At 36.9% G+C, this 20,572-nt stretch overlaps 4 protein-coding genes across 5 annotated transcripts in view; 3 read left to right on the forward strand and 1 right to left on the reverse strand.

The window, feature by feature from the left end:
* The first annotated feature begins 447 nt into the window (after window positions 1-447).
* LOC107844004 (CDPK-related kinase 1) lies at window positions 448-6,975 on the forward strand. The gene is made up of 11 exons (XM_016688470.2): window positions 448-2,146; window positions 3,096-3,226; window positions 3,410-3,451; window positions 3,529-3,637; window positions 4,437-4,515; window positions 4,599-4,895; window positions 5,151-5,263; window positions 5,441-5,548; window positions 5,688-5,750; window positions 5,872-6,039; window positions 6,444-6,975. The coding sequence occupies exons 1-11, from the start codon at window positions 1,670-1,672 to the stop codon at window positions 6,579-6,581; spliced, it is 1,725 nt and encodes a 574-aa protein (XP_016543956.1). The 5' UTR covers window positions 448-1,669; the 3' UTR covers window positions 6,582-6,975.
* Window positions 6,976-8,617: 1,642 nt separating this feature from the next.
* Window positions 8,618-15,101, forward strand: LOC107844005. The gene is made up of 6 exons (XM_016688471.2): window positions 8,618-8,983; window positions 11,144-11,236; window positions 11,722-11,955; window positions 12,917-13,019; window positions 13,355-13,584; window positions 14,629-15,101. The coding sequence occupies exons 1-6, from the start codon at window positions 8,673-8,675 to the stop codon at window positions 14,849-14,851; spliced, it is 1,194 nt and encodes a 397-aa protein (XP_016543957.1). The 5' UTR covers window positions 8,618-8,672; the 3' UTR covers window positions 14,852-15,101.
* Window positions 15,102-15,328: 227 nt separating this feature from the next.
* On the reverse strand, window positions 15,329-18,169 carry LOC107844006 (F-box protein At2g26850). 2 transcript variants are annotated; one of them, XM_047397539.1, is made up of 5 exons: window positions 16,855-18,169; window positions 16,651-16,730; window positions 16,044-16,225; window positions 15,888-15,962; window positions 15,329-15,766 (listed from the first exon to the last, which is right to left on the reverse strand). In XM_047397539.1, exons 1-5 carry the CDS (start codon window positions 17,458-17,460, stop codon window positions 15,579-15,581), a joined length of 1,131 nt encoding a protein of 376 aa, XP_047253495.1. In that variant the 5' UTR covers window positions 17,461-18,169; the 3' UTR covers window positions 15,329-15,578. The 2 variants fall into 2 exon arrangements, with proteins under 2 accessions (XP_047253495.1, XP_016543958.1); XM_016688472.2 differs by having other exon boundaries at window positions 16,651-16,736; window positions 16,855-18,164.
* Window positions 18,170-19,991: 1,822 nt separating this feature from the next.
* LOC107844007 (pentatricopeptide repeat-containing protein At1g80270, mitochondrial) overlaps window positions 19,992-20,572 on the forward strand; it is an 8,241-nt gene continuing 7,660 nt past the window's right edge. The window contains exon 1 of the mRNA XM_016688473.2: window positions 19,992-20,145. Coding sequence (XP_016543959.1) covers window positions 20,105-20,145 — 41 coding nt within the window. The 5' untranslated portion in view covers window positions 19,992-20,104. The remainder of the gene's footprint in view (window positions 20,146-20,572) is intronic.

Consider the following 20,572-nt stretch of genomic DNA (forward strand, 5'->3'; position numbering starts at 1 on the left):
AGACAGAAAAAGTGGTCATTCTTTTTTAAACAGAGGGATCGCTAGAGATTCATTTTATTAAACTAACGTTATTAATTATGCTTATGAAAATCTAAATTTACGGAGTAATACTTCATGTAGTTATTTAATAATATAGGTAGTATTGGAAGAGAATGATAAACTTATTTTGATTATGGAACAAGTAAATTAAAACAACTATATTTAGTAAGGAGATAAGTAAAATTAAACGAAAAGAGTAAATGGATACTCAAATTTGATCTAAGCTTACACGTACTTCATCTCCACTAACAACTAAACACTCCAACTCATTTCTGTTTGACATCATACAAAATCTTGGAGGCGTTAAAATAATCATTTTGTAAGCTGAATCGTTCAACAAACACAAATAAAGATGAATGAGTTGAGATATTTAAATGTATATACTTAAAATTGAAATGCTTGCTCAACAGGTTAGAAGCTATGGCTGAGTGTCTATTCATAATGGAGAATGATTTATTTTATTTTGTGAGATTACATTGAGTATAACAATTGTTGTAACGAAGAAAGAAAAATAATGGGAAAAAACAATACTAGTACTAGTAGTATAAAGAAAAAGTGAGAAATCAGACAAGTAAAGGAGGTTTGGTTTGGTTTTAGCTTCTTTCCTTTTCCCCCCTTTCACCTTTCGTTTCTTCCTCCTATTGCTTAAGCATCTTTTTTCTCACTTTTTTCCTCTTCTTATCATTCTTCTTCACTCTTTTGGCAAAAAAAAATAAATTTTAATAATTATATATTTTTCTTTGATTCCATACTTCCCCACTACCTCCTATTTCTTTACATTTCTTTAGCTTATTAAACTTGTTAGTAAAATCTTTGATTCTTGATTTTTGTTTTTGTTGTTGTTGCCTTTCTGGCATTGATCATTTGATCACAAAGTCTAAATTCCCTTTTTTCCTCCTTCTTGGGATTTGTTCTTGCAAATTTTCTTGGAGGTTAAATACCTTTAGCTTAATTCTTTGTTGATTGATCCCTTCTTGGTTTTGCTGTTTTAGTATAAAAGTCCTATCTTTTTTTGTTTTGCAATTCCAAGATTGTGACTTTTTGTCTTGTTAAAGTGTTTGGGCTTGTGGGTATTCCTCCTTTTTACTTGTTTTTGTTACTTGTTAGTTGTAATTCTGTTTCTTGGAGCTTAATTCTTTGTTGATCCTTTCTTGGTTCTGCTGTTTAAGCTTAAAAATCCAATCTTTTCTTGTTTTGCAGTTCCAAGATTGTGACTTTATTACTTCTTGAAGTTTTTGGGTTTGTGGGAATTCTTCCTTTTTACTTGTTTTGTTACTTGTTAGTTGTATTTCTGTTTTCTTGATAATTTGCTCTTGTTTCTTTTCCCTTTGTAATGGTAAGTGTATTTTCCTTGCTAGTAAAAAGTTCTTAACTCTACTTTTTCTTGTTTTGCAATTCCAAGATTGTGAGTTTTTGTCTTCTTGAGTTGTTTGGGTTTTTGGGAATTCCTCCTTTTCATGAGTTTTTGTTACTTGTTAGTTGTAATTTCAGTTTCTTGATAATCTATTCCCTTTGTAATGGTCTAGTTCTTTGTATTTTTCCTGTCAGTGAAAAAGTTCTTCACTTTACTTTTGTTGTTTTTGATTAATTGATTTTTGTGGATCCTTGTTGAAATTGGGTTCTTGATTCCATGGGACTTTGTCATGGAAAACCTATTCAATCCCCACAGAACTTGTCTGATAATCCCATAATTCCCATTGATAATGAGCAAGAATTGAATTCCCATACTGGGAAAACACCAAAATTTCCCTTTTACAGTCCAAGTCCTTTGCCTAGTGCATTTAAGAACTCTCCTGCTAATTCTAGTGTGACTTCAACACCTTTGAGATTTCTCAAACGTGTACCGCCATCACCGGCTAAGCATATAAGGGCATTGCTTGCTAGGAGACATGGCTCAATTAAGCCTAATGAAGCTACAATACCAGAAGGGAGTGAATGTGATATTGGGTTGGATAAGAATTTTGGGTACTCAAAGAATTTTGATAGCCACTATGAGCTTGGAGAAGAAGTGGGAAGAGGGCATTTTGGTTATACTTCTGCAGCTAAGGGGAAAAGAGGGAGCTTGAAGGGGCATGATGTGGCTGTAAAAGTCATCCCAAAATCAAAGGTTTGCCCTTTTATGCTGTTTCATAATTAGTATATGTTGAGATGAATTTTAATTCTATACGACCTGCTAAGAAAGTAGGAGTTTTGTTTCTATGTGTGGTTTGGATGCTGAATATTGTTTGAAGTCTTCATTTGTCATTGCTGTTGATTGTAGTTTTACCTCGTTGAGATGTCCTTTTAATCTACAGCACTTTGAGGTGAGTGTTTGGTGACTTAAAATGAGCTGCCTGCAGTAGCGGATCCAGGAATTTGGCGAAGGATTTGCAAATTTCCTCTTTTGTGTTAAGGATGCGACCACCCTTCGCCTAAGTTGGCTCCGCCAGTGGCTGCCTGGGATGATGACTGCTGTCCTTTTGCAGAATATAGTGGTTGTTCTCATTTTTCCGACTTGTTTTGGTTCGAGAAATAGTGGATAAGGATGACAAGTGAGCTATTGGAAATTCCATCTTCAGGTTTATGAGAAATTGACCCTGGCCAAAGTGTTACTTGAGCCGAGGGTCTTTCGGAAATAACCTCTCTACCTCCACGAGGTAGGGATAAGGCCTACGCACACGCTACCCTCCCAGACCCCACCTGTGGGATATCACCGGGTATGTTGTGTTGTTGTTGTGACCTTGGCCAAAGTGAAACTTACTGTGGATTTTATGTGGGCAGTCCGGAATATCTGGTATTGTATTTTGTGTTGTATAGTTTGGCACCTATCAGAAAAAGCAAAGGTTGACTTACAGCTCGTTGATGTTTTTAGTTACTTACATTTTTTCTGGTTTATATGCTTTTACATATAAAAGTTGAAGCGAAAAGGTGGACAATGTTTCGAATCACTTCCAGTCATTTCTTCTCCACTGTATTTGCTTGATGCTATCCTGTTATTTGCATGCCGAGAGCAGTATCACCTGATTGTATGCTTTCTTTAATTTAATGAGACTGAGGAATGTTTTTTTGTTGTACAGATGACCACAGCAATTGCAATTGAGGACGTAAGGAGAGAAGTCAAAATATTGCGTGCTTTAACAGGACATAGGAATCTGGTTCAATTCTATGATGCCTATGAGGACGAGGAAAATGTTTATATAGTCATGGAGTAAGTTAAAATAGTCAATCTTAATGCTCTCTTTACTTGATGTTTCAGGATAACTTGTCAATAGTAATACATTGTTCTTATACTTGTTTGTCAAACCAGGAGAGAAATCTATTTTAGTTAATCATTTTTGGCTTTTACGTTTTCCGCATTTTTGTATACTAATCTTTGTGAGATCTTCTTCAGATTATGTAAAGGAGGAGAATTACTTGACCGGATACTTGCAAGGTGGGTGCCTAATATTGTCAGCTTAGCATTCTAGTTATTCTCCTACGTGAACCCCCTGACTCCAGTTTCTTTTGAAGGGGTGGGAAATACTCAGAAGACGATGCCAAAGCCGTCATGGTGCAGCTTCTAAGCGTGGTCTCTTACTGTCATCTTCAAGGGGTCGTTCATCGCGACCTAAAGCCTGAGGTAATGGATTCTTTTTTTAATGTCTTATTAAATACGACATTCAAATATTCATTTGCAATAAACACTCTACTTATGTTTAGAGCTTCTGTTTCTAGAAGCAGATTACTCATTTGAATGGCTAGGCCACCTAGTTGAACTACACATTTACAAAGAAATGATCAAGAAAAGTATATCCAACTACCAAAAACCTCGTCAATTTTAATATTTGCTGATGGTACTTCTTCATAATTTTCAAGATTCTTGAGGGGAAAACCCCAAAATGGGGAAAATATTCCAAGTTTTTAATTTTTTCTAATTAAATGGTTGAATTTCCTCATTCGGGGTGGGGTGGGGGGTGGGGAGGGACCGGTTGTGGTTTCTATTTTAACTGCAGTAACTATTCCTAGCTATATCTTTACACTTTGGTTGAAGCATTAAGAATGCATAGTACCAACAATATGGCAATGTATGAAAATTTGTGAAGAATTGCTTCACTACCGTAATCAGATATATTATTGGTAAATATTCTTATATCGATATGGCTTCTTTGTATAATTGAAATGGAAATATATCAGAAGACTAGTGTCTGTATTTAGATAACTGTTTAGGACTTTGCTGATAAATTTTCTTGAATGACCTGAAGGAATAGGGTTAAGTTTACTACTAGTTTGCACAAATTTTATTAATGCATATTAAACGCATGAATGCAAGCACAATGGCATGATATTTCTTTCCTCCTTCACTCTATGTTTCGTATGCTCCTTTATTTCTTTGGTTTCTGAGCTCATTATACTGATAGCTGTTCTTCTGTCCTATTCAGAACTTCCTTTTTGTTTCTAAGGATGAGCACTCTCCTCTAAAGGCCATTGACTTTGGTCTTTCTGATTACGTAAAACCAGGTAAAAGTAATGCGTACAACATTAATCATTTCTTCTTCTGTGCTTCTAGCATGCCATAGTTTGACTAATGGAAATGTTTGCAGATGAAAGGCTTAACGATATTGTTGGAAGTGCATACTATGTTGCACCTGAGGTTTTGCATAGATCTTATGGAACAGAAGCCGACATGTGGAGTATTGGTGTAATTGCCTATATTCTTCTTTGTGGAAGCAGACCTTTCTGGGCGCGGACAGAGTCCGGTATATTTAGGGCCATCCTGAAAACTGATCCAAACTTTGAAGAAGCCCCTTGGCCCTCTTTGTCTTCTGATGCAGTAGACTTTGTAAAAAGATTGCTGAATAAGGATTATCGCAAAAGGCTAACTGCAGCGCAGGCTCTCAGTAAGTCTCCTTGACAATGTCAATTATGGTATATCCTGTCAGCATTCTGTAGGAGACCTTACAATTTTTGAATAAGGATATAACCATACCAATTTCAAGTTCCTTAATCGAGTTTTGTCTCGAGCAGAACTCGTCATCACCAACAAAGCCACCTAATGACTTCTTGATTTAACCATTTCATATTTATGTTTCTTATTGCAGTATCAGACTTTAGAAGCATTACAGATTTCTTAACCTGTCGCATTTCTTGTCTAGGTCATCCTTGGTTGGCTGGTCATCATGATGTGAAGATTCCTTTGGATATGATAGTATATAAGCTTGTAAAAGCTTATGTATATTCTTCTTCTCTTAGAAAAGCTTCTTTAAGGGTATGTATATCTGTTCTTGCGGAATTTTCTTCTAAATTTAGCCAAAAAAAGGACCTAATATGAGCACTTCTGCTAGTATGGACATACTTTCGAATCAAATTATTTCGACTTCTAAAGAAGATGTTAGCCCCTAGATTTGATAGCTGTATGATTTATCGCTTGCTGCTACTGTAACAGGCTCTTGCTAAGACATTGACTATACCACAACTAGCTTATCTTCGTGATCAGTTTACACTATTAGGGCCAAACAAAAGTGGACTTGTAGCTCTACCAAACTTCAAAATGGTAAGCCGTCTATCCTCGATCATCGTTATTCCAGAAAAATAAAAAGATTGTTGGACTCATTTTCTCCCTTTCTTTTTGTTTATTGTTTCTATTCATTTACATTCTCCTCTAGTGAATGAGTTAAATGATTTGGTGGCAGGCTGTGATGAAGAACTCTACCGATGCAATGAAGGATTCAAGAGTTTTTGACTTTGTCAATACGGTAAGCTAAGGAAGCTCCTTTTCTTCCATCTTGTTGATGTTACGAAATTTATGCTTGCAATTCACTGGACGGAGAGTAGTGATGACGAATTTTGTTGACTTACTTTTTCATATCCGTGCAGGTGAGTTCTCTTCAATATAGAAAATTGGATTTCGAAGAATTCTGCGCTGCTTCAATAAGTGTACATCAGCTTGAGGGAATGGAAAGCTGGGAGCAACATGCTCGTCGTGGCTATGAGTTCTTTGAAAAAGAGGGGAACAGGCCAATTATGATAGAGGAACTTGCCTCGGTACACTCTCCCTCCTACCCCTTCTCTTATTGTGATGCTAATAGTAGTACTATAAATATGATGCACAAGTATTTGAAGTTTTATGTTCATCAATAAGACGTAATTTATAAAAAGTGGAGTATTGACAAGTAAAAAAGAACAAGTTCGACACTTCCTGAATTCATCGTTTGGCGTCAAAGCTATGAACTGTTTTCTACTTCTTAAGTAAAAGAAAACGTGTTATTACAAAACTTGAGCTTTCCAAAATAAGTTAAAAGTGGTAAGAAACTAAGAACGTATGAGTATATGCTTGTGCCACGATGACTAAACTAGCCTAAGATAGTTTCTTGAACTTCTTGTTTGACTAGTGTCTGCAATTCTCAGCTTCGCGCTGCTAACTCTCCTATCCGGTTTTCTTTAAACAGGAGCTCGGGCTTAGTCCTTCCGTCCCCGTTCATGTAGTTCTGCAGGACTGGATTAGACACACTGATGGAAAGCTCAGTTTCTTGGGATTTGTCCGACTTCTACATGGAGTTTCTTCGCGCACATTTCAAAAAGCTTAGAGTATAATGGTTCATCTAGCTTTCATACTATTAATCACTCGAAGAATCGAAGTCTTGTTGCTTGATCAAATGGTGGCAAAAAGAAGCATATACAATGATCTGTTAAAACTCGGAAACAGCTGGTTTACGACGAAGCTACAGATCAATCCTATACATGGCATTAGCAGCATATTTGATGTCAAATCTTATTTTTGTCATGTAATTCTTCTTGTATTCTTCAACTGTGTTGGACAACATTCCACTTTAAGAGGATTGTACAGATGAGGATAATCAGAAAAAAAAAATGTAAGTAGTTGGTCAGAAAAGACAGCTGAAAGCTGAGATGAGTTCTTTGTGGCTTCTTGGTGTAACCTGTTTACCTTTTTGCTAGTTTAATAAAGTTCTCTTTATTGTGTCTGTGTAACCTTAGTAGCTTACGCAGTATCGGTCTATTGTCCTGTAACACCTCCGCAAAAACACGAGAGGGATGCTGGGTATATAAGTAACTCCCTAATGACGCGTTTTAAAGCCGTGCGGGTCTAGATTCAGTGCGGACAATATCACTAGTAGGCTGGGCTAAGGGGTCGCTCGGGCCTTCGTGGTTCGGGTCGTGACAAGAATAGTATCAGAGTCGCTCTTGTGTTAGCCTTGTCGATGTGGGCTAGAGTTCAAATTGAATTTAGGCAAATCCCGCCGCCTTGTCGATGTGGGCCGGGAGGGATGCTGGGTATATAATCTCATTCGGGGGTAGGGGGTGGGGGTGGAGGGGCAAACCTCAACGAGGACTCGCAGTCTCGGGTCTAGGTAAATCCCATTCGGTGTGGCAAACCTCAGCGAGGACTTGACAAAAACACAGGAGGGATGCTGGGTGACAAACCTCAGCGAGGACTCGACAAAAACAGAGGAGGGATACTGGGTATATAAGTAAGCAGGCCTTACTCTAGTGACACGTTTTAAAGCCATGCTGGTCTAGACCCAAAGTAGACAATATCACTAGTGGGCTGGGCTAAGGGGTCTCTCGGGCCTTCGTGGTTCGGGATGTCCATCGCGGCCAGGGCCTCGGCTCGAGTCGTGACAGTCACAAATCTGCCTATATCCTTGATATACAAATAATCTTAGTGGCACACACAAAATTTTGCACGAGCAGTATCAGTCTATTATCACAATTTTGCAAACTAAATTGGAAATGTAAATATTTATTGGTTTAGTGTAAACACCCCGTTGCAGTAGTGAGGGGCCAAATACTTTTGACCTTAGAGCTTTTCTTAGTTCTAACTAAAAAAAACATATTGTCTAGTAGTTGGGAGGTCTTAGAATTATGCAAATGCCCTACCAACATAATTTACACTTAGATATTATGATTATTAATTATGATACATAGTAATTAGGAGGGCCACTAATGAGCTGGTTTAAAAAGATGATGATTTCCCTTTAATTAATCCTCAGTGATATGATTTAAATGGCCAAAATTGTATCATCACATTTTCCTTTTTACAATCGTTCGGTGTTCGTATTGGAGTCTGATTTATTTGAATTCGCATCGTGTAAAGCCTATTGGGGCGAGCCTGAGGATTTTTTCATACCCAAGTTCGAAATCTAGACCTTTGATTAAAAACAAAGTAGCCCCAAACGCTACACCACATTCTTATTGTATTGGATCATATTATTACTTAAAATATTTTTTTTTCCCGATTATTACTTAAATTTTGTTGTATCGTATTGTCAAATTCGTTATCATGTAACGACAAAAACAATGACTTGTTTTATCTGATTGCAACATTACCTTATCTTTTCTCATTTTGCTCTTACATATTATTTAGAATAACTCTGTGTCGTACCTTACTTTTTATTTATAATATTATAAGTTTATTCTTTATATTGTCGTTGCACGACATTACGAAAGGATGGAAAAATAATATGATCAATTCAAATATTATATTTATCAAAACAATACAATACGATATACAAACAAGTTGTTGCAAGGGACTAACTCAAACTAAACAGAAACATTAAGTACTAAAATGAAACATTTAAAAACTTGAAGGTACTAAAATGAATGTTCATCCATATCTTCTTATTTCTTTCCTCGTCTGTAATTCAAGAATCAAGAAAATGGCGATCCAAAAAACCCAAAAGGGGAAAACAAAAGTACCAAGATCTCCAACTCTCATACTTACAATCTTCATTGTAGCAATAGCTTTACTATACATATTGTTTTCCCCAAATGGTTTTTCATTTTCTACTTCAATCTCAAAAAACTCAGTGAATTTGAAGAAGCATAGACAACATAATGGGCCACATAAGTATCTTTATTGGGGTAATAGAATTGATTGTCCTGGTAAACATTGTGATACTTGTGCAGGTTTGGGTCATCAAGAATCTAGTCTTAGGTGTGCTCTTGAAGAAGCTATGTTTCTTCAGAGGTAAATATGTAACTCAATTTTGTTTGTGTTTCTTGATGTTTTGCTTTTTGTTTTTTGTTAGAGTGGAATGGACGGGTGGTTTGCTTATATGGACTTGGGTGATACTTCTGTGTTGAGCTAGCTTTTGGGGTTGAGTTAGGCCCGAGGGTCTTATCTTAACCTGGTATTAGAGTCAGGTTCACTTCCGTTCGGACTCTCGGTCCATGATACAGTTGGTTGGGAATGGGGAATGGACCGGTTATTTGCTTCTATGGACTTAGAAAATCCTCTCGTATTGAGCTAGCTTTTGGGTCGAGGTAGGCCCAAGTATTGTATCTTTACGTGGTATTAGAGCTAGGTTCATCCCTGTTTGGACTCGCGGTTCATGCTCTAGTTGGATGTGCGAGTGAAAGGGGGTGTTAGAGTGTCATGTTGGTTGGGGGATGGACGGGTGGTTTGCTTATATGGACTTAGAAAATCCTCTCGTATTGAGCTAACTTTTGGGTCGAGGTAGGCCCAAGTATTATATCTTTAAGTGGTATTAGAGCTAGGTTCATCCCCGTTTGGACTCGCGGTTCATGCTCTAGTTGGGTGTGGGAGTGAAGGGGGTCTTAGAGTGGGTTAGAGTGTCATGTTGGTTGGGGGATGGACGGGTGGTTTTCTTATATGGACTTAGAAAATCCTCTCGTATTGAGCTATCTTTTGGGTCGAGGTAGGCCCAAGTATTATATCTTTATGTGGTATTGAAGCTAGGTTCATCCCCATTTGAACTCGCGGTTCATGCTCTAGTTGGGTCTGGGAGTGAAGGGGGTGTTAGAGTGGGTTAGAGTGTCATGTTGGTTGGAGGAATGGACGGGTGGTTTGTTTATTTGGACTTGGACAATTCTTCTGTCTTGAGCTAGCTTTTTGGGATTAAGTTAGACTTACGTGCCATATCTTTGTAATTTTATTTAGTATGAGGATGATATAAGATGAGCTTCAAAGAAAGTAGTCGGGATTCAAATAGCCGAACCCAACTTGTTCGAGAATGAGATGAAGTTGTTGTTGTTCTTGTTGCAATATAAGTTGAAAAGTTTTGATCTTTTCTATGTTGAAGTGGGTTTTATTTGCTGGATGTTTGTTTCTTGATTGCTGCAAAAAAAGAATCTTTTGTTTGATATTCACTTTTTTTTTTATTTAGTATGAGGATGATATGAATGAGCTTCAATGAAAGAAGTGGGATTCATATATCCTACCTCAACTTGTTTGAGACTGAGGTGAAGTTGTTGCTGTTGTTTTGTTGAAATATAAGTTGAAAAGTTTGAGTCTTTTCTAAGTTGACGATGGTTTTACTTGCTGAGGATGTTTGTTTTCTTGATTGCTATAAGAAAGAGAAGGTTTTGGTTATATTTTTCCTTTAAGCTTGACTTGACTTATAGTCGATGATTTACATTTGCCTGAGTTGGAAAAGATAAATGTTGGTCTTTTACATAGTTATAGGGACTGGGGCAGTCTGAATTTTGTTCTGTCTTTTCAGTTTATTGGCAGTTGAATTATGACTGCCTCATGTAAAACAAGATGGGGGAACTTTTATTTGCTCATATAAGTATATTCGGTGTACAAAACATCACTTGAATCCAGCATCTGTTGATTGAAGCAACTTCCAGGATTTTTTGCTCTTTTGAGCTGGGAAGGCGTGCTAATAGCTTTTGTTGAATGAAGCAATTTACAAGAATATCATTTGATAATTGTCACAATATGCAATTTGTTTTTTCTTCCTCGCGATTCAGTTCTTGTGCGATTCCATATAAGCAAGGTCAATTTTTGCTGAAACGTCGGAATGTTTTGTTTAAATAAGTTTTGCATCTTTGGACCAGTCAGCTGTTTCAATGTGTTATTTTGATCTTTGGATTAAATTTCACAACATCAACAGCATAACATGTTAGAAAGAAAATTTGATCCATTCAAAAGATGGTACTTCTGAATGTGTGATTCTAACCCCAGTTTCATTTGGTCATCCTAGTGGCCACATATCTCTGTGTATGCAATCCCACGTCTGTGTCGCTTTCAGCCACAAGCTAGACATTTGGTTATGGTACCAAGGCATTTTCTGATGTGTTTAACAGCCTAGTCATTTTTTCTTTTATTATGAAATATATATCTGAAGTTCTCCTTATCTAAGAGTAGAGTACCCTGTTGCAGAACATTTGTTATTCCTTCGAGGATGTGCATCAATCCAATCCACAATAATAAAGGGATCTTTCATCAGCTCAGCGATTCAACTTCTGAGGGAAGGTGCATTTTCTGTTATATTGGCTCATTGCAATTCATTGATTAGGTTCATCCACCTCTGAGGAAACGTGCATTATCTCTATTAGTGGCAAGATGAAGTTCGTTACATTGATGCATCAAACTCTATGTAGAACGTATGCATGGCAAAATCGATAAATGGTCTCGTATAACTTATCAAAATATAAACAAATAACTACATTTTCTTTTACGACATTTTCGGCATCTCAAAGAAAAGTAACCAACCAAAATAGAACTGCAGAATATACGTGTGATAATCATAGTCGTGCATGGCCCTGTACAGTAATTAGAGTTTGAATATTGTTGCTTCAGTTGTGCTTAAGCTACAAGAAATAGCTTATGTATGTTGATGTGATATGCCTTTGACAAGCATTTGAATGCTACTTTTATCTGTTTCTGGATTACCTGGTAAAATAAATTATTTAACAATATTAGCTTACTGACATCCTATGTGTCCGTCTAATTGTCAGGTGGGCAGATAGTTCGTGTGCTATGGATTCTTTGTATGATCTGGACCTCATGTCCGACACTGTACCTATAATTTTAGACAATTCTGAGATGTGGCATCATGTCCTGGCAACAAGCATGAAGTTAGGTTCTAGAGGGGTTGCCCACGTTGAAGGAGTTAGCAAGACTGATCTCAAACAAAAAAGTTTGTACTCTAACATTTTGCTTATCAATCGAACTGCGAGCCCGCTTTCGTGGTAAAATTACTTTCTTTCTCAAGTTGGCCCCCTTTAAGTGATAAGAAATGCTTGAGTTTCTCTTTTCTCTTTTCTTTTCTAGCAAGGACAGTATCCTCCTAGTATTAGAAACTATCCTGTCCATTATGTCGATGAATTTAGTTCCGTTGCTTTTCCAGATTGCAAAACCTGTATTTTGTTTCCTGGTAAATGGAAAAGAAGCTTTACCATACGAGGAATAGTTCACGGCTGCGTAGAAGTCATATTGGTTAAGTTTTTTAGTTTGCTTCCTTTATTAAACAGTTTGACTTTAGGTACTGGTTCGTGTGCAAACTTTCATTTGCTAGGAGGACATGGAGCTTGGAGTAGGGGGTGCGTAGTTCATATTTTTCCGACTTTTCTTCGGGAGGAGTAGAGGTAGGCCGAAGAAATACTGGAGGGAGGTGATCAGACATGACATGGAGCAGCTGCAGCTTACTGGGGACATGATCCTAGATAGGAAGGTGTGGAGGTCGCGGATAAGGGTAGAAGGCTAGCGGGCTAGTACGATTAGGACTGTACGCATAGGTGCCTATGGTTTGTGAGTGTTTGTTACTTCTACGCGGTTGTCCCATTCATAATTTCTCAGTTCCTATTTTCTTATTGCGTGTTTCCTTATATCTCGTATTGTGTATTTCTCTGATTTATGTTTTATTATTCCTTACGCCTTATCTCTGTTATTTCTGTGTCTTTCTGTGTCTGTTATTTCTATTTTTGTTATGTCATCCATCCCCATGTCTACTACTCTGTATCTTGAGCCGGGGGTCTATCGGAAACAACCTCTATACTTCTTCGGAGGTAGCGGTATGGATTGCGTACATCTTACCCCCCCCAGACCCCACTTTGTGGGAATACACTGGGTCTATTGTTGTTGTTGTAGCATTGGAGCTACTTTTATATTCTAATAGATTTACTGTATATATTAATCATGGTAATCATTCAGGTTTGCAGAATGTAAGGATAGGAAAAATCGCAGCTCCATTCTTCTGCCATATTCATTTCTTCCTTCAATGGCTGCGGAAAAACTACGGGACGCAGCAGAAAAAGTTAGTAAACTGCATGTCCTTTGGCTTTTTAAATTTAACTAGTTGGCTCTGTCTCTCTGTGTGAAAATGAAATCCTTTATGTTTTCTCATAGCAGTAGAACTAGATTTCTATCACATCTCCGACTTGTTTTCTCTACATGTTGAGCCCACATCATATCTTGAATTCGTTTTGGTTTTACAACTACAGATGCATATTTTAGTTTTTTTTTGCTACTAGCTTCCTTCTAAAATATGCTTCTAAGTTTTCCTTTGTTGCATAAGTGGCTGTGAAAATTTACTGCCTTAAAGGCCATGGGATCCATCATATGTCTTGATGGATTCTATCATTTCTATAGATCAAGAAGCTGCTTGGTGATTATGATGCTATGCATGTTCGAAGAGGTGATGTTCTAAAGACAAGGAAGGACAGGTTTGGAGTTGAACGAAGTGTGCACCCTCATTTGGACAGGGATACACGTCCAGAGTTCATTCTATGCAGAATAGCAAAATGGGTCCCGCCTGGGAGAACCCTTTTTATTGCTTCAAATGAGAGGACACCGGGTTACTTTTCTCCTCTGGCTGTGAGGTTAGTTATCTTTCAACTCTTTTTGAATCTTCCTGTCCTCTACTTGACCTTTGTGTGCTATACAAGAGCAGTATGCGCTGTTTCTTTTGGTTGCTTGAAGTTTTATAACTCTTATTTCCATATGGTCTTCCTAAAACTAATTAGCTTTGGTACACTAGTACCTACAATGTCCACTGTCTTTTCTTCCGAAGTTTAATATAGAGTTTCTGAGAGACTGTCAGATTTCTATCTAAAAAACTTCCCATCAAATAGCTTGATCCTTTCGATTACATCTTCAGCAATATCCTTATTAAATTGAAGTTGCAGGAGGAATGGAGGCAGACTTGGATCTTGATGTCATAAAACCATGCAGAAAGGAGATAGTGAGAGTGTGGGGTGGATCGGAAAACGGGCTGGAGAAAATTCAATCAGTTTTGTTCTTGGATCTACTTTATTCCTTTGTCTCGTATGCGGAATAGAAAATCCAGGCCATTCGGATCTGGCTTTCTTCATAGAGGCTGGGTAGATTATGGCTGTTTATATAGTAAAAGAATAGTTCCTGGATTCCCTCCGGTCATAGGTGTTGGCCTTAAAGAGTATAAGGATACAGACCGGTTTTGCTGTGTCATCTGATTTAGGGAATTTCTCTCAGATTAACTGCTTGACTTAACCTGTATACCTTTACTCAAAAACCAAAATGCCTCAGTCCCAAGCCAAGTAAGTTTTCGCAATATGAGAATCCTCACTTCTCATGTCGCTGAGTCCCTCCATTAAGCCCGTGTTTGAATCCACTATTATTAAAAAAATAAGCTTATATAGCACTAAAAGCTCACTACATTACATATTGGCTTATAAATCTCTAACAAGACTACACTTAGAAAAGAAAAAATCTGCTTAACTTGTAAGGACCAGACGAAAGTAAGTTCCTGGATAAACGATGTAATAGGAGAAAGCATCGGTTAGAAGATTTATGTTTCTTTGCACATTTTAAGTACGTTTGATCATCTTCTGGAAGACCGTAACTATTGCCTGCTATAATCTCTGTCTTTTACCTACTATTTGCAGGTACAAGCTAGCCTATTCCTCGAATTATAGCAGCATTTTGGATCGATTGATTGAAAACAATTACGAGCTCTTCATGGTAGAACGTCTTATTTTGATGGGAGCAAAAACATTTATCAAAACAATGAAAGAGGATGATACCGATCTCAGCCTCAGCGATGATCCTAAAAAGAATACCAAGAAATGGGAAATACCTGTTTATACAAGAGACGATGAAAACTGTTAATGCTCTCAGATGCTTGTTCGGATTCTTCTGAGCATGTTCACTACATACTTCACATCTTTCACTCAATTTTTGTTCTTCTCTTGTAAAGCAAAATCTTGTGGTTTCCATTGTGAATGTCAGAGTTGTTAGGTACTAGTTGAGAAAATAGCCTGTTTCTCTACATGTTGTATGTATATTATGATATGGGGTTCAATGAGACATGGAGTCTATTCGAAGATATGCAATGTTGATTGGGTCATTCTTTGTTAAATTCATGAAAATGGTTCAAATTTAAAGAATCTCTTGTTCATCGGAAACAACCTCTCTGCCTCTGAGGTAGCGGTAAGGTTTGCATACATTCTACCTCCCCAGACCCCACTTTGCGGGATTATACTGAGTATATTGTTGTTCTAGAGAACTCCGTTCCTGGAGGACAGTTATCATAACACAAATATTGATACCTTACTGAAATTTCATCTGCAGCAAGTGGTAGAAAGATACAACAAAGAAGCTTTATTTCCACATCTTATTAACAACCATGCAGAACTCACTAGCCGATTAATCTAAATTTATGTCGCGTAAGGTCTACCAAATCCATTCGTGAGGCTCTATTAGCCTCTTGAGTCTTATATGTACATTTCGAAAACCTCCAGGCTCTGAACACACCAGAGCAAATATTCTGAAGCCTAATTGTGATCTATCTTTTAAGTTGCTTTCTATCTACACACCAGAGCACTTGTTTGGTTGCCTATTCCAAAGTGCTGCTAGGCCAGAGGCTCTTCCACAATGAAATCTCTTTGTCACTATAAAGCTTTCTGATTCCTCCATAAAAACCATCTTCTTCATTGCCTACTTCTCTGTGATCCTTTCTGTTTATCACTGTTTGCCTCCACCTCGAGCCGGAGGTGTACTGTTTGAACTCCAACAGCACTGTCTCTGCGAATAAAGCTAGTCGTGAGACTACTAATCATGAAATTTTCCATTCAATGTACCTTACTGCAGTTGATTTTTTCGCCTTCTCTCCACAAGTATACTTCAAAGTTATAATATAACTTACCACTGTCATGACAATGGCAACTCGACTCGCTGCCATTACAAGTTTCCAAGTGTCCAACAACTCCATACCACCAACCTGCAGATTAAAGATCAGAACTTTCCGAGTACATTCCAATGCTAGTAAGGAAAAACGAATAATTTAGACAAAAGCACACACCATATGGAAACTCTTTGCTTTTTCTCCATTGAATCTCAAAGTGATCATCTGGTTTTAGATCATGTAAGCAATCTGATACATGAAGAACATAAGGTGGAGTATCAACAGTTGGTGCTCTTAGCCTATTCCATTCTATATCTTCCTCTATTATTCGCCTCCCGTGTGATGGATATGATGGATATCTGCACCATTTGTTCGTTTACATTAGTCAACTCATTCAACTGCTTAAACTAAAAATAGTCGCGCAGATGTATAACATACAGCGCATAACCCCTTGCTATGTTGCTCGCACTATTCAAACAAGTCAGCGGGTGCACAAAAGCTACCGCTATGCGCGGTGTCCAGGGGAAGGGTCCCACCACAAGGGTGTATCGTACGCAGCCTTACCTGGCATTTCTGCCAGAGGCTGTTTCCAAGGCTTGAACCCGTGACCTCCTGGTCAAATGGTAGCTACTTTAGTAGTGTATTTTTGGAGAATCCGACCTATTTTTGGCGAATCCGACACGGGTGCTGCATCAAAAGTGAAGAGTCCGCGCAACTCAGACCCCGTGTATACTGACTAGGAAAGTAAACAGTAAATCTGGCCGGCTATTTGCGTAAAGATTACCTTGCACTGAAAGTATTTGTGCTACAATCATAGCTAACTTCAGCATCATAGCAAGATAACATAAAACCAACGTGTCCATTCTGTACCTTCAAAACCAAAAACATGATCTATCAGTAGTATACAACAGGTAACAACTAAATGGAGGTACATTGTGAAAATTCCGTATACTGTCAGTGCATAAAACTTAAACTCGTCTGTAACTACCTCCCGGTTAAAGACCTGAGCCGGGAACCAAAACTTGCCGGACTCAAGTGATAGGAACCAATCCATAACTGAGCTCATTGCTGAAGCATCTCCAACCCTCCTGTCATCTTCATTTCCTTTTGATCTATTCAACAAAAGTTGCCTAATCGTCGAAAACTTCCCTCGAAAATCTCTCTTTTTTCTTGAATTCATCAACAGTGATGCTTTATTTCTTGAGGCAATGTAGCATTGCCATTCTTTATAAGCAGCAGAACCAATCAATCCACCCCATTTCTGCTTCATATGCTTCTCCCATAAATGATCACTTCCGCATTTTTCTCTCAAAGAACTACAAACTGCAGCCATACTGCATAGACCATCTGGTGTAAGCCTCTCAAATATACATTCCAATGTCAAATCAGGCAAATCCAGTAAACAAATGTCCTCTTCTTTCTCTACAACTTTCTCTAGTTTTGACTTAACATCACTTTTCATCATTGCATTTCTGCCTTTCCTAAACCATAAAGCCAAGAACTTTACAACCTCCTCACAGAACCATACATTTGACAAAGTTCCCATTGGCTTAAGTAACATGAAAGAAAAACAAGAAACCAAGAAAAACAACATTGGATACTAAGCCAAGATAAATCAAGAACCTGCTGCAATGCTGCAGAAGCACACTAAGTTTATATATATAGTAAAAAAGGTGAAATTTTTGGCTGAGTTTTCAAATGGGGTTGTAGCAAAAGTAACAATTAAATAAAGGGGGACATAGGTAGATATACCACACAAGACAAACTTTAATTGTTGAGACACACAAAACCACAAAAATGACAGATGAAAACAACTAACAATAATGAAGTTGCTTCTTAAATGTTTCGGATGATTTGATCACCTAACAAGAATAAAAATCTAGTAAAAAACTCAAATTTTATCAACTTTGGTAATACCAATCTTGATTTTCCCTCAAGTGACAATGAAAGACAAACAACACAACTTCTTTTATATCTATATCTTAATGTCTTATATATATTAATAATACCACTTTTCCAAGAAATCAAAAGTACAAAAAAGGTCCAAAAAAGGTTGACAAATGTTACAAAATGATATTGGAAGATGGTTGAAGATGAGGATGAATACAAAGTGGATCCTAAATTTCATCCAATAATTTGGCAGTATTAAGAATATGCTTCCACTAATAATAACTTGTTGACATGGGCATCCAAGGGTGTGTGACACATTGATCGACGAAGTAGGTTAAGAACCATATAAATTTTCGCGTTCAAATTTCATTGGAAGCAAAAATGTTAGATGAACGATAACAAATATTTCGTAAAATTAATTAATGCGGCCACCACAATTATATAAAAAAGTGTATATATATATAATTAACTTGTTGACATAGTCAATAGGTAATGTGTGGAAGACTTTAAAGAAACAAAAGACTTAATAGGTAGCTGAAAATGAAATTTAAAAAAAAGTAGGTGTCACAGTTTAACTATATAGTTATTAGGCATCATAGAAAAGGTAGGTTACAGTTGCCTAACTCCTACTGAACTACACAAATGTAAGGACCACCAACACACCATGTGGACTTAAAACATTTGGCAGGCAATACATCATCCACAAGCAATAGCGGAATCGAGATTTTCAATAAAAGAAGTTATAAATATACGAAAAAAAATCAAGACGATTCAACATATAATATAATAGTTGAAGGAGTGTTAATTGACACTCCTCGGCAAAGGTGGCTCCGTCACTGTCCTCTACAATACGAAAAGAAAACTTTGTTTGTTCTAAATATTATTAGTTTTGAAAAATTAAGATATTTCAAAGTTTAGAAAAATTAAGATGATTTATAAGAGTGAATTATTATTATGCAGATACTCTTGTAATTAAGATTATTAACTTCTTTTCCAAAAAATATTAAAAAAAAAAAACTAATATGAACAGGGTTGGAGTACTACTATGTTATTTAATATTTGAAGACTTTCACATCATGGGTAGACAAGTTTTAATGTGGTTCACTAATCCATGAAGCAACATTAATAACTTCTTTCATTTTCTTTTCTGTATTCTTTTGTGTAATTATTGCCATAAAATCTGAATGAAGATGACTAGTTAATGCCACTGGATCATGTATAACTAATATATTTTTTAAAAGTTTAAGTGATATATATTGATAGTATAACAAATAATTATTATTTAATTAGTTATTTCATGTTATTTATTTATTTATTTATTTTTGAGCTACTTTTTTGTAAGTCAACTTAACTAGATAGTGTAAAAATTCTTTAAATTGTCAGTGTACAAAACATATACTCTATGTACAATTTATACATTTATACGAAACTAATCTTCCTAGTCATTGTTTTAATATCTTGCAGAAAAATGAAACAAATGACTTCTCTGTTTATGAATATTAATCTTTAATATACATATATAATACAATAAATGTGAAGTTTTTGACACTTCTTTTAGTGTTTGATGCTCCCCATATGCTTCTCACTTTACATGCATGATAATTAAGCTGTTCAAAGTTTGATGGCAACGTTAGTTGCGTGCACCAGTGGCGGAGTAAGAATTTTTACTGAGGGTTCAAAATCGAAAAGAGTAAACACATGGGCCGGGGTTCAACATCAACTATATATACATAAAAACTAATTTTAATAATATATAAATAGTATAATTTTTCACCCTTGGTTGCATGGAATAATGGAATCCGAACCCCCTAGCCATATGGTGGCTTCGTCCCTGATTGCATGGAATAACGGAATCCACTAAGCTTTCGCTATGTCCGGGGTTCTTAGAAGGGCCGAATCGCGAGGGTCTCTTGTTCGCAACTAGTGGCGGATCTACACTCAAGTTAAGGGGTTCATCCGAATCCCCTTCAGCAGAAAATTATGCTATATATACATGATTGAAATTATTTATATGTATATATATATTAGTTTTTATATTCACTTATGAACCCCCTTAGTGAAAATTCTAGCTCCATCACTATTCGCAACCTTATATTACAAAACGTGAACCTGTGACCTCCAAATCACATGACAATAATTTTATCGATTACTTCAGGACTCCTCTTCACATTTCACATTAATTAGAAGAAAGCAAACATAGTACTAGTAGTAGTAATAAGTAAGAATGCGTGGAGTTGAATAGAATTATGTAAAACTCTAGGGAGTCAACGAAATACAATAGGGTTTAGGGTTTAAGGGGAATATCAAAATTACATTTCTAATTTTCCCTAAATCAAGAATTGTGAAAAATGAGTATGTGGACACTTCGTCGATCATCTTCTTTACTCAAGTAGTCTTTTTCCTTTTTCTCTCTTTCTCCATTTACATATTTTCCCTGCATTTTTTGGATTTTTTCAATAGCATTTTTGTTCTGAATTAGTCGAGGTACACGTAAGCTGATTCTAACACTATAGTTATTTAAAAAAAGATGGTCTTTGTGCTTCCTGTTTGTCAGAGTCTTAGTGGATAGAGTTATTGGAATTTGTGCAGGTGGGTGGTAGTAGGTAGCACGTGAAATTAGTCGAGGTACACGGAAGCTGGTTCTAGCAGTATAGTTATTTAAAGATAGTCTTTGTGCTTCCTGTCTGTCCGAGTCTTAGTGGATAAAGTTATGGGAATTTGTGCTGGTGGGAGATAGTAGGTACCACCAATTGCGGAGCCAACATCTTAAATAAGGGGGTTCAGAATCGAAAAATGTGAACAAAAAAACTAGTCGA

Source organism: Capsicum annuum, chromosome 10 (assembly GCF_002878395.1).
Source record: "Capsicum annuum cultivar UCD-10X-F1 chromosome 10, UCD10Xv1.1, whole genome shotgun sequence".
Lineage (NCBI taxonomy): Eukaryota > Viridiplantae > Streptophyta > Magnoliopsida > Solanales > Solanaceae > Capsicum > Capsicum annuum.

What these genes read in the sequence shown, in the direction of transcription:
- LOC107844004 (XM_016688470.2), top strand. Translation starts at nt 1,670, where the DNA reads ATGGGACTTTGTCATGGAAAACCTATTCAATCCCCACAGAACTTGTCT. An exon ending in CTTGACCGGATACTTGCAAG is followed by an intron (nt 3,452 to 3,528) that starts GTGGGTGCCTAA and finishes TTTCTTTTGAAG; the next exon opens with GGGTGGGAAATACTCAGAAG. An exon ending in CTCTACCAAACTTCAAAATG is followed by an intron (nt 5,549 to 5,687) that starts GTAAGCCGTCTA and finishes ATTTGGTGGCAG; the next exon opens with GCTGTGATGAAGAACTCTAC.
- LOC107844005 (XM_016688471.2), top strand. Translation starts at nt 8,673, where the DNA reads ATGGCGATCCAAAAAACCCAAAAGGGGAAAACAAAAGTACCAAGATCT. An exon ending in GATTCAACTTCTGAGGGAAG is followed by an intron (nt 11,237 to 11,721) that starts GTGCATTTTCTG and finishes TCTAATTGTCAG; the next exon opens with GTGGGCAGATAGTTCGTGTG. An exon ending in TTTTCTCCTCTGGCTGTGAG is followed by an intron (nt 13,585 to 14,628) that starts GTTAGTTATCTT and finishes TACTATTTGCAG; the next exon opens with GTACAAGCTAGCCTATTCCT.
- LOC107844006 (XM_016688472.2), bottom strand. Translation starts at nt 17,460, where the DNA reads ATGTTGTTTTTCTTGGTTTCTTGTTTTTCTTTCATGTTACTTAAGCCA. An exon ending in CTCAGGTCTTTAACCGGGAG is followed by an intron (nt 16,737 to 16,854) that starts GTAGTTACAGAC and finishes TTGGTTTTGAAG; the next exon opens with GTACAGAATGGACACGTTGG. An exon ending in ACAAATACTTTCAGTGCAAG is followed by an intron (nt 16,226 to 16,650) that starts GTAATCTTTACG and finishes CAAATGGTGCAG; the next exon opens with ATATCCATCATATCCATCAC.